At 47.3% G+C, this 12,929-nt stretch overlaps 2 protein-coding genes across 2 annotated transcripts in view; one reads left to right on the forward strand and one right to left on the reverse strand.

Annotated features, from left to right (window-relative positions):
• SLC36A1 (solute carrier family 36 member 1) overlaps positions 1 to 8,912 on the forward strand; it is a 96,029-nt gene extending 87,117 nt beyond the window's left edge. Inside the window, exons 11-12 of the mRNA XM_081231638.1 lie at positions 7,178 to 7,257; positions 8,701 to 8,912. Of these exons, the coding sequence (XP_081087764.1) occupies positions 7,178 to 7,239 (62 nt within the window). The 3' untranslated portion in view covers positions 7,240 to 7,257; positions 8,701 to 8,912. The remainder of the gene's footprint in view (positions 1 to 7,177; positions 7,258 to 8,700) is intronic.
• Positions 1 to 12,929, reverse strand: part of FAT2 (FAT atypical cadherin 2) — a gene marked incomplete at both ends in the record, with an annotated part of 67,501 nt that overhangs the window by 18,238 nt on the left and 36,334 nt on the right. The window contains 5 exons of the mRNA XM_081231622.1: positions 2,779 to 3,589; positions 7,681 to 7,878; positions 9,509 to 9,652; positions 10,262 to 10,399; positions 11,571 to 11,785. Coding sequence (XP_081087748.1) covers positions 2,779 to 3,589; positions 7,681 to 7,878; positions 9,509 to 9,652; positions 10,262 to 10,399; positions 11,571 to 11,785 — 1,506 coding nt within the window. The remainder of the gene's footprint in view (positions 1 to 2,778; positions 3,590 to 7,680; positions 7,879 to 9,508; positions 9,653 to 10,261; positions 10,400 to 11,570; positions 11,786 to 12,929) is intronic.

Here is a 12,929-nt window from a genome sequence, read left to right on the forward strand (position 1 = left end):
TCGCCTTGGGTCCTGGCCTGAATCAGAAACTATGAACTCAAACCATCAAGAAAGCAAGAATCAAGCCAGAAAGGTCATCAATCAAGTGTGCAGAAGTCAAAACTTCTATCCTCCATATTTTCCATGTGATTTCTGACATCACTTGGGGAAGAAGGAGGTCGAGTTGGAGAGGATTTTGCATATATGTGTGATTTCAGGGACACCATGAGGGCTTTTGCCTCAAGACATCTTCTTCATCATCAGGAGTGTAATCGTTTGGGTGAGCACTTCCCACACGAAATGCTGCTGAGAAGTCGAGAGACTTCTGTGGTAAAGGAAGAAGGTAGTGATAAATTGTGTGGCCAAAACTTCCATTTGCTGCATCCTCCGTAGCATGCTCCATCCTCCATAGCAATTGCTAATGCAGAATTGCACAGTGAGGATTCTGAGACTTCACCTAAACTTGAGTTTTTCAAGCTTATTTGAACATGGGACCCTCTAGTGTGGACTACGTACCCTTAGCCCTTGGAAATAGCATTCTGTGGAAACTCCTTTGGGACATGCTGTGTTATATTAAGCCATGCCCACCCCAGATTTTTTTTTTAAATCCACCCTCCTCAGAAGTGAGTTCAGTTATTAAATCCCTAAAACCTCAGTGTGAAGCTTATATAAGCTTAAGTGTAAGCTTATCAGTTGTCAGGAGAAGGGATGAGCAGTACAGGCTCCAGATTCCTAGGGAAGAGGATTGAAGAGAGGGAACACAGGCCAAAAGGAGGAGAAAGAACCAGAAAGTGAGGCCCATGGGATTACAAGATGCTAAGATGCTGTCATACCGTACGTCTAAAACGCTCTGATGCTGGTAATTCCATTCCAGTAGGTCATTGTTGGATGGGATATTGCAGATGATCTAGATCAAGAATCCCCAAACCTGGCTGAGTATCAGCATCAGCTGAAGAATCTTTTAAAATACAGAATGCTAGGCTCTACCCTTAGTGAGTAAGATTCTGTAGTTCTGGTGGCACTTGGGTATCTGTATTTTAAAAATCTCCCCATGATGGGTGTAGCAACTGGAAGAGAGCCCAAGGGAGGTTTCTGAGATGCTGATCGTATTCTGGTCCTTGATCTAGGTGATTACCTTGATCTAGGCTCATTACACCGGTGTATTTGATTTGTGAACACTTGTTGAGCTGTACACTTATGATACATGGATCTTTCTGTATGTCCTGTTTCACTAAAATGTTCAAACAAACAAACAGAAACCAAACTTCTTTCCAAGTGATTCTGGTGTCAGGTGAGCCAGCCTACCTAGTATTTCTCAAAGTGCAGTCCTTGGCCCACCAGCTTCAGAAATGCTTGAGATGCTGGCTAAAAATGCCAATTCCAGGCGTCACCCAAGACCTTCTAAATAAAAAACTCCGCAGGTGACAGCCAGGAGCAGGTCACTTTATAAACATGCTCCCCAGGCGATTTTGCATAATCTTGAATTTTAGAACCTCTGCTATCTGATGCCAGGGGGTCAGGAGAGAACCTTCAGCCATCACAGCTTTCCCTGCAGCCGACTCCAGGGTAAGAGACACGAGAAGGGAACACCTGCCGCCCCAGCCCACCCCATACCCCTAGAGTAGCTCACCTAGCCTAAATCCAGAGGGCCCTGGAGAAAGTCCACACATCTTCCTAGAATTTCCCTAATGCAATCTGGATGGACCCCTAGGCCAGGCCAGGCAGGGGGCAAGGGGGCAGGGCTGATGTCATTCCCCTTTTGCAAATGCACCTGAGCTGATCCAGGGCGTTGGTCCTAATGCCAGGGGCACTGGGGTAAGTCCTGTCAGAACACCAAGTTCCTAAAGAGTTTGGTGAAGAGCTCAGGCTTTAGAGTGGGACACAGGTATTTGAATAACCAGCCTTTCACTGGAGGCTGTACAGTTTCAAGCAAACCAATACAATCCCCATACCTGTTTCAACTGTAGATGGAGCTAATGATCCTGCTTCCTAAGGTTGTGGTGTTGAGTTTAGGTAACATACACACAGAGACTGGCACATAGCAGAATCCTTATAGCAACAACTACCACCATGTGAATGGCAGCCACCACTGGTGGGGTGCTTAGTATGAGACAGCTAGGGGTTAGAATGCTTTCATATCCATTAAGTAATTTACTCCCCAAACCAACTCAAGGAGGCAGATGATACTATCTTCATTATTTCAAAGATGAGGAAAAAGCTCAGAGGGTTTTAGTAATCCACCCAAAGTTACACAGCTCATAAATGACAGAGCTGGGGTTTGAACCTGAGCTGCTTAGTCTAAACGTTGAGGTGAAAACTATCAGGCTATAGTAATAATAGTAGTAGTGCTAGTAACTTGGGTTAATTGACCACCTTCTGTAGGTCAGGCACTTTTCTAAGCAAGCACTTGATATTTAATTCTCATTTAATCCCTACAACAGTGCAAAGGCACAGAGAGGTTAAATAATTTTCTTAGGGTTACCTGGCTAGCTAGTGGCATAGCTGGGACTTGAACCCAGGCAACTTGATGCCAGAGTCTATGCTTTCAGCTGTGATGCTGAACTGCCTCTTGAATTCTTACCATTATTTTCAAAGTTCCAAAAAGTGACCAGAACTAGGGTACTATTCCATGACTAGATTTTGTGAGGCCGCACCTGTCTTGTGGTGGTCCCTGGTCTTTAACCCTGTTAAAATGTCCCTCTAACTACCCCAGAGAGCCCCCTGCTGGGATCTCCATCCCTGGAGTCAGTCTGGCTAGGCCATCAGCACTGGTTGTCCTGGGGAAGTCCCATTCCTCACCGTTACAGGAGCAGTTCCTCTCCAGGCGGTGTCGCGGGGTCAGGATGCTGAGCCTGGCTGTGCTGTACGTGGGCCCAACGCTGGGGTCCAGGTGCACGGTCTCTTGGCAGACTTGTCCCTGGCAGGTTGGCCCCTGGCAGGGCACCACAGCCATGGCTGACCTCATCTGAATTCCCACCGAGTGTTCCATCTCCTTGGCTGAGTGAGTGATGATGGATGCTAGCTCCTGGAGCTTGGAGAAGGTCCCCGAATGCCCCTCAAAGACCAGGAGCACGTCCACCCCAGCCATGGCCTCTGCAGGCTGCAGGCTGGCCAGGTGGATGTTGGCTCGTTTGATGTCCAGCCTGTTGCTGAGGAACCTCTGCAGGTTCCTCCAATGGTCACTCACCAGCTCCTCTGGGGTGAGCTGGTGGAAGCCCATCCACACGGTCTGCTGCAGAGCCTCCCGCCCCACATGCCACACGTGGACGTGGACCCCGGCAGTGGTGGAGAAGGTCCCATCGCTGACCATGACGTTGAACGTGTAGCGGCCCCGAGGCAGCCCCTGGGCAGCGATGATCTTGCCATCAGACGCACCCACTGTGAAGTGCCTGCCCAGGCTCTCCTCTTCTGCCAGGCTGTAGGTCAGCGTGTCCTGTGGGTCTCGGTCTGTGGCGTGGATTTTGCCCACCATGCCGCCCTGGAACTCCTCCTCCCCGATGGTGATGAAGATCTCCAGTGGGAGGGCGGAGGGTGGGTAGTGGCTCTGCTCCCTGACGTGGACGCTGACCGATGTGGAAGATGAGAGGGGCGGGGTGCCGCTGTCTGACACCTGTGGGCAAAGCGGGCACCGAATTACCATAGGACTGGGGCTGTTGGGGCCTCCCCGGGGAGCCACGTCCCTCTGCTCCAGGGCAGGCTCAGCGTGTTGTCGCATTTGAAAGGGAAAATCGTAACTCCAAAAGCGCTGAGGGCTCTGTGGAGGGAGTTACATCACTGGTGTGGGTGGTAAAACTTCATCACTGGTGTGGGTGGTAAAATTTAACTCCACCTTCCATCTGACACTTCTCTGAGCCCGTCCTAAGCCTCTCCAGCCACACGCGGCCTCCTACCTCTTGAGCTTCTCTCATTCTGTCTCTTTCCTTAGGAGGGTCATCAAAGGTCTCCTAGTGATTCTAGGGTACACCCTTCATGGCTCCTGTGAGCCTAAGGAGGTTCTCTTACACCTCTTTACTATGTGACTGGGGTCAGGGTCGGGGTGGGCATGTCTTCTTCAGCTCAGCCAACAAATATTTATTGAGTGCCTTGTATGGGCCAGGCCCTCCGCTATGATCAGGACAAAAGAGAGGTGAGGAGAAGAGGTGACAGACAGGGAACAGCAAGCGTCAGGTCCTCTGGTGGGAAAGAATGCTCAACACAGCAGGAAGGGACCACTGCTGCTGGAGGAGTGGGCAGGGCTGAGGGCCAGAGGTGAGCAGAGAGGGAAGCCCAGGCTGTCGCTGATGGGCTGAGGAGCACGAGGTTGGATTTAAGTCAGGCCCGAAAAGCCACTGCAGGTTTGAAGCAACGTGATCTCACTTAAGCAAGGAAAGATTGTAAATTACAAATGCCTTTCCCTTGCACATTTCACCAAGCATCTCTGCAACTTTCTGTCTGGACTTAGCAAGGAGGAAGCTTTCCTTCCTCTCCTCAGTAATGTTATCACTTTCTCAGCTGTCAGCAGGGTCTTCACGGTTTTCCCTACGGTAATATCTTGTTCATGTGGATTCACTTTGAGTGCGGGAGAAAGGTGCAATATTACACCTACTGCTGGGAATTGTGCATAATACTGATGAGATATAAATAGCAACAGTAATAATTAATATTACTACGAAGAATAATATATAACTAATATTAACTGAGTACAAACTGTGTGCCAGTCACTTTTGAATGCTTTAAATGCATGATCATAGTTTATCTTTCTTATGAGGTAAGTACCCTGAAGTGTCCTATTTTACAAAAGATATAACTGAGTCTCAGAGAGGTCAAGTGACGTGCCCAAGGTCATACAGCAGGTAAGGCCAGAGCAGAATCTGAACTTCTTGTGTTCATAGCCTGTTTCTTTGCTGGCCTATAGTGCCTCCCAGTGAACGGAAGCGGAAATACAGGACAAATGCAAGAGAGAGTGATGATGCCAATAGTTACTGAGTGATTGTCTGGGCCAGTATACAGAGGTCAGGAAGCTGTTGCCTCCCTAGACATTCACACCCATGCCCTTGGCTTTGAGGACCCTCTGCATTAGCCCACACCTGTCCTCTGAGCTGCAGACTCCCATTCCCAGCTGCCTATTGGACACCTCTACTTAGATATTTCATGGACACCTGAAAGGTAACATATGCTAAGCAGAGCCCTCATTTTACCCCATAAACCTGTCCCTCCCCCACCTCAAGTCTTTCCAGTCTCATAAATGGCCCTACCATCCAGACGTTACTGGAGCCAGGAACCTGGGAGTGGTCCTGATTCTTCTCTTTTCTCTCTCTGCTCATATCCAATCCACCACCGACTCCCATTTATTTCCAAGCAAAACCTGTCGCAGATATGTCCACTTGTTCATCTTCACCATCACCTCAAGATCTCATCACCACTACCTCCAGCTTAGATGAATTCTCACTGGTCTCCCTCAACCACTCCTGCCCCCTTCAACTGACTTTCTCTAGAGCTTCAAAAACAAGCCTCCTGAGACACAAGAAGGCTCACTTCTCTCTTTGAAACCCTTCAATCACTTCTAACTGCACTTTGATTAGAATCTAAAAGTATTATCAAGGCTTATCATTAGGATGACTCTACTTCCTGGTTAGCCCAGGACAGTCTTGATTTTCACCTTTGTGGATCACTTATCACCAATTAACTATTTTTAGTGCCTCTCTCACTCTCAAGAGCATCACAGTTTGGGCCTCAAATAACACGGTCATCCAAGCTATGAGACCCCCATGATCCACCCAACCTATCTCTCTTTTTTTTTTTTTTTTTTTTTGCGGTACGTGGGCCTCTCACTGTTGTGGCCTCTCCCGTTGCGGAGCACAGGCTCCGGACGCACAGGCTCAGCAGCCATGGCTCACAGGCCCAGCTGCTCCGTGGCATGTGGGATCTTCCTGGACCGGGGCACGAACCCGTGTCCCCAGCATCAGCAGGCGGACTCTCAACCACTGCGGCACCAGAGAAGCCCCCACCCAACCCATCTCTTCAATTTCATTCCTACCAGTGCTCACCATGCACTGATCACGTGGCGAAACCTCAGGTCACTTCAGGCTCTTTCCCACCCTGGGACTTGGTCTCATCATGCTCTTCCTGCCTGTGATGCTCTCCTGCCCACTTTCCACATGGGCATCTCCTCAGATCTCTGCTCAAATGCCCCCTCCTCACAAGGACAGCCACCCTCTGAAAGTGTCTCTCTTGTGCCTTATGAGCCCCCTGTCACTTTCTTCATCTGCTTATTGCTTATCTCCATAATTAGGATCAAAAGCCCATGGGGATGGGGATCATCCCCTTCTTTCCCCTGCTATATTAATAGCAGGTAGCATGCCATATGATAAGTACTCATAAATGTTAAGTATGTGATAAGTACTCATAACTGTTTGTTGAATGATGATAAGTACTCATAAATGTTTGTTGAATGATGAATGGCTGGCTGGCTGGTTGGCTGGCTAAATGGATGACTACATCATTGTGAGCCCAGAGAAGTTCACAGAACAGTAGGATCCACTAGATTTGAGATTTAGGAAAGGGATTTGGGGGAATGAAATGAGGGGGAAATGTTTGATCACCATCTTGGCCACTTTTCCTTGGGCAGTTCTCATACAACCCATATAATATCACTATAATTCTCTCCATGTATGTATATGTTCTCTCATTTGACCCCTGCACTGAAACTCTGGGTAATCATGGATTAGTGGATCCATGGATTAGTCAAATTCATTTCACCTGCCTTCACTAAACCAGGTCATTTAAAGACTTGCATCTGCACATGTCCTAAACAATAACATGTCTGCCAGAGTTATTTTCCAGGACTTGGAGTCAACCGTGACTAGTTGGAGTTGAGCTGGTTAAGACTGGGTAGGACCACCGACCCTTTAACTGGGCATGCCCAAGGGTCTGCTTGGTGACCTTGACGTCAGAGGGCAGAAAACCCTCAGATAGTGCTAACTGCCTCCATTTTTGAACGTGCAGAGGCCTGTAGCTTAGTTACACCTGCGGCAGAACTATGATTACTGCACCTTTTTCCAGTCACCTTTCTCCATGCTCCCCACGCCTCAGACTGCCCTGCTCCTTTATTTTTTATTCCATAAATGCCCCAAGTCCCTTGCCTTTTGGGAGGCGGTTCTGAGACTTGTTCTATCTCCTTGCTTGGCTGCCTTGCTAATAAACCCTCTCTTTACTGCAGACTTCGGCATCTCAGCATTTCAGTGTGCTGCGCAGTTGGACAAACCGAACCTGATTCGATAACAGCACCAATTCTCTGAGGTAGGTCTTTAAAAAGACTTGCGGTTCAGAGAGCTGTCCTGGCCAAACTCAAGGAGTTAGAGCCAGGGTGAGGGAGTTTTTGTTCTGTCTGGGAGCAGGGGAGGAATTAAGAGCTTGGAGTCAGAATGCTTGGGTTTGAAGCAGCCCAGCTCTACCACTTATTAGTAGCATTACTTTCAGCCAGTAACTTAACCTCTGGGTACCTCAGTTACCACATTTGTAAACTGGGGGTAATAACCATACTCACTGTAAAGCATGTTGTGGGGATTTAATGCAGTGATGCCCGTGAAGCACTTAGGCCAGTGCCTGGCACAAAGGAAGAGTTCTGTATATTGTTTTTTCTAACAAGAAGCACTGGTGGTACTTTTGTCAGCACATTTTCTGTCCCCATGGTCACCACCAGTGGCCCAACACAGCTCTCACCTCAATCTGAAGCTGATACCTTTCCTGGACTCTCTTGCTCAGGCCTGCAGTGGTCACCAGCCATCCGTCCGGGGTCACTCGGAAGGCAGAGCCATTGTTCCCCTTGGTGATTCGGAATGAGTAGGGGGGACCATTCTCTGGGGAGTCCGGGTCACTCAGGATCAGTTGCAGGACTTTGCTGCCAATGGGGGAGTTTTCCTGAGACCAAGAGAGACAGGAAATCAAAGAGCAAAATGAGTCCCAGTCCTTTCTTTCACATCTTTCTGGGTCCCCTTCTCTGGGATGAGTCCTCAGCACTCTGGCTGCTCCCAGGTCATGTCTGCATCTTGAGATGTCATTCATTCATTCTGCCCATCTGTGAATTAGTTGTTGACTTTTGAACTTCCTGGGGCAGTGCTGGTTTTTAGAAACAAAGCCCATTGGGGCTGGAAGGGTCTTTAGAGTCCCTTTATCCTATAGAGGTGACTTGCCGAAGTCACATAGCTGATGACTCATGTATATAAATTAGTGCCTGGGGTCCATGTGGGAACTCTGTGATTCATAGGTCCATTGAAAACCTATAAATGGTTTTCTGATTAGAGGACCAATGAGAAAATTCAAAGATGATTAGGAATTAACAGAGAAAAATTGATCCCCTGGATATTGTTCCAGTCATTGTTCTATAACACGGGAATTCAGTATGCTGTAACACAGTGGTTGTTAACTGTCTTTTTTAGCATCAAAACCTTATCTACAAACAGGATCTTATGAGCAGAAACTGGTAATTGCCTATCCAACAGGCATTCTTTCCTTCCTTTCTTACAAAACCCGACTTTAGTTCAGGTGTTGGGCGGCAGTATCCTCAGCAAAGATATACCCCTCCTAAGAGGAGATGAACTATGATTGGTTTAAGTCAGTTACGATAATCTGAGTCCCTGTGCCAGTTTTTGGATTTAAGGGCAATCATGTAATCCATTTCTGATCATTGGAGGAGCCTACCAGGTGGGGGTTCTGAAAAGTCTTCTTCTTTGATAAAAACAGATTCTGCAAAAGAAGTCCCCATCTGTTTGCCTTTGAAGATGGTTTAGCAAGTATGTGATGCTGGAGCTGCAGCAGCCATTTTGTTACCATGAGGGAGAAGGTACAGGAATTTTGAAGAAGGTAACCCAAATTTGTGATATCAGTTTCCTGCTGAAATAACCAATTCTGGAATAGAATTTCCCACTAGCAGACCTTTTGTTATGTGAAATAATAAGGCCTTATTATTTAATAAGCTTTTAGTCAGGTGATCTGTTATTTGCAGCCAAAGCATCCTAACTCATACTCATGATACAAAACAGGTGAAAGTGGGGTGACCGTGGTTGATGCATAGTGCGACACAGAACTCTGTTCTCTACCTACTTCCTCACCTCCCTCACCCCTTGTGGTCACAATTCCCCACAGAATCTTAAGACTCTCTCCAAATCCCATTCATAAACCATTAGTATGGTGGAAATAGCTTGGGATCTGGAAGCTCTTCTGGGTTCAAATCCCAAATTCGCCACATTTTGACTGTGGCACATTTCTATACCTCCATTTTAAAAAAATCTATAAAATGGGTACTGTCTACTTCCATATGGCTGTGTGAGTCCCCTATGAGATAATGGATGTGGACGTGCCTAGCACAGTGCCTGATAATTTTTAAGTGTGTAATCCATAATCCCCTTCAGCAGACCGTGTTGCCATTAGGGATATCAATGTAAGGTCACAGTCACTGTTTGGGTGGACTGGTATCAGTGCTGAGTGCTCTCCACTAGGAGGGATATGAAGGGAAGATGGATTCAGGATGCTTTGGGAAGCTTGAGCATACCTGGATGGAAGTACTGTAGTTGAGCTGGAAGAATCTTGGTGGGTTGTCATTGACATCAGCCACTTGGATAGCGATGTCTGTGTCCTCATGCAGTGGGGGCTTCCCACTGTCTGTGGCTCGGAGCCTCAGGGAGTAGCTAGAAATCTACAGCAAGATGCCCAGGGGAGAGTTAGCAACAAGACCACTCAGTTCTGCCCCCTGATTCATGACTAATGTTTTTAGAAAAATAAGTTGAAGACACTCCCCTGTGCCTGCCCCCATTACTCTCCCATAGCCTTTTAGGGCTCAGGTTCTAGAGTCAGGCAGAAGTAGGTTTGACTTCCAGTTTAACCATTTACTAGCTGTGAGACCTTGGGAAAGTGACTAAACTTATGTGAGGATGGTATTAGGACCTACCTCCTAGGATTACTTTAAGGACCAAATGGCGTAATGTATGTACATCACTTAGCAAAGTTCCTGGCACAGAGCAGGTGCTCAATAAGTGATAACTTGTTGTAATGATCTAATGATCCCTGGTTAATAGTGAGAAGCTGGCCTGAGCTCTTTCAGAAAGGTTAAGGGTTACTCAGCCCCTCTCCTGATGCTGGCCTCACAGGTCACAGGGGACCCACAGAGAAAAGGAGTGGGAGACCCTGAGGGCAGGTCTGGAGAAGTGTCAGGATGGGGTGTTGAACGCAGTTCAGCCTCTGGACCTGCAGCAGGGCTATATTCTGCTCTGATGAGCTCAGATTGGGCCCCTCCCACATGATTCACCTGTTCCCAATCCAGGGCCTTGGCCACCTGTAGCTCCCCTTTCTTGGGGTGGATGGCAAAGTGCCTGAGCTGGTTCCCTCCTATGAGGCTGTAGGTGATGGCACTATTTAGGGGTCCATCTTCGTCAGTCGCTGACACCTGCAATAGAGGTGGGTGACAGTTGTGATTGGAGAGGCAAGAAGGAACAGAAAGGAATCTTGGCCCCTGAGAGTGTAGGGGGCACAGATATGTCCCTGCCCCATAGACTGCCCTTGGGCTGACAATCCTTGGACCATAGTCGTCCTTGCCAAGGGAATCTCCTCATTTACATCCTAGTGTGGATGTCAGTGTGCATGGTTCATTCGTTTATCCATTCATTCATTCATTCACTCATTCACTCATAACTGACAGGGTGCTAGGGTCCTGTGCTAGGAGTTGAGGAATGTGCCAAAATGAATAAGCCCTCAGGAAGCTTAATGTCTAGTTTTATGGACAAGTCTAATTTGGGGCAAAGTATGATCAACTTTATGGTGATAAATGTCACCTGGGGAGATTAGAAGAGGCTTCATGAAGCCTTGAAGGCTTCTGGGAGTGGAGCCAGCACTCCAGGCAGAAGAAACAATATGAGCCCAGAGGTAGGAAAGTACAGAGGATGTTTGGGGAAAGGTACCTCTTCCTGTGTGGTTGGAGCACAGGGTGCATATCAGGGGGTGGAGGGAGATGAGAACCTCGAATGTGGACATACAGAGTTTGGTTTCACTCCATGAAGTGGGGAGCAATTACATGTTTAAATGCAAAGAGGTGTTGTTTGGTGTCCCTTCTCTTCCTCCCTTCCCACGCTGACACTCAGTGTCCCTCTGGCCGTCCTCTGGGGCCTCTCCCATGCCCCATTCTTTTTTTTTTTTTTTTTTTTTTTTTGCGGTACGCGGGCCTCTCACTGTTGTGGCCTCTCCCGCTGTGGAGCACAGGCTCTGGACGCGCAGGCTCAGCGGCCATGGCTCACGGGCCCAGCCGCTCCAGGGCATGTGGGATCTTCCCGGACCGGGGCACGAACCCGTGTCCCCTGCATCGGCAGGCGGACTCTCAACCACTGCGCCACCAGGGAAGCCCCCATGCCCCATTCTTTCCGTACCTGATCTAGATCTTATCAAACGTGGCTCTGAGAAATTTTATCATGAGGGAGTTTGGTTGAGTGGCTACAAGTCAGAGTCAAGTCTGTAGTGTATTAATTGATAAAATAATCCATGTTCATAGATGACTGGGGGAGGGGGAGATAAGAACCCACCCCAGAGTCCATGCCCCTCAAAAGGGCAAAATTGCAGATCCTTACTGTGAGCACGACATCACCCACGATGGCATTCTCTAAGACCCTCGTGCTGTACAGATCCTGGGAGAATCTGGGCCGATGTTCGTTGACATCAGTGATATTGACCACTATTGTGGTCATGTCACTGAGGGAGGAGGAGCCCTTCCGGCTGCACTCAATGGATAAGAAGTACTTGGGGCTTGTCTCAAAGTCCAGGCTCTTATTGACGTACAGGATCCCTGAGGAAACAAGAGGTGATGGGAGCATTGAGGCAGAGTACTGAGGGGGTCTTGAGCCAAACCCCAGGAGAAGCAGCTCAACTGGGTCGGGAGAGACAGACCTCCTGCATCATCTCCTCCATCATCTCACCTCCCTCTTCATTTTCTCTCTCCCATAGCCTCCCCCTTCCCCTCCATCTCCTCTCATTTTCCTTATTACCATTCTCAACAGCAGTGTTTCCCTCATTTATTTCTGTATTATTTCATTGAAATCTCATTTAATTCTATAATACTGACTCTATCTCACGTAGATCTGTAATAACCCTGTAGAGCAGGAACAAGTGTGATTTCCATTTTCTAGGTAAGTCAGCTGATGCTCCTAACATCTACGTGACTTGCCCAAGCTCAGTCACCTAGTAAATGACAGAACTTAGATTATAGAGTTTTATAATACCCAAAGCTGTTGAACAAATTATTAGGGCAGAGATTTATTATTCTGAACACTGGAAAATAAAAGAACAAGGATTTATCCTGCCATTCCTGGATAACTGAATAGTTAATGGTAGAAAACTCTTCTTTATAAAATAATTCCAGTTAGTAAATGAATGAGGAACGATAAGGTTAGAAAAATCACCATTTTGCAGCCCCTAATGAAATAATATATCTGGGAAATAATCATTAAAGGCTGTTAAAACCATTAGAAAAAGAGCTGGATGGGTCAGGCTGACAACCCCTGAACTCACCATCAATCTTGACCTCAGAAAAAAGAACCAATCAGCCATTATGTGCCTCCTCATGTGGTGCAAAGGAGAACCCAGCATCATCTATGAAGCTTTGTTGGCAAAAAAACTGAGCTTGAACCGCATCAAGGTCTTTGATCCAAATGTCATTTATAATAAATATAGGGGCTAGAGGGATATGTTATATGACACCATAAAGATACAACTAGCCAATCCAAAATTATTTTAAAAATCCTGCCTCACACACGACCCCAATATTTCATTAAATAAATGGCAGCAGGAAATAAAGAGGGAGAGGAAAACGTTAGAGTTTAAAAGATGCTTAAGATACAGCCTATCAACCAGATGCAATATGTGGACATTTGGGGGATATTGACAAGCAAATCAACTTCTAAAAGACATTTATGAGATAATCTGAAAAATTG

Source organism: Mesoplodon bidens (assembly GCF_964165515.1).
Source record: "Mesoplodon bidens genome assembly, chromosome: 4".
Classification (NCBI taxonomy): Eukaryota; Metazoa; Chordata; class Mammalia; order Artiodactyla; family Ziphiidae; genus Mesoplodon; species Mesoplodon bidens.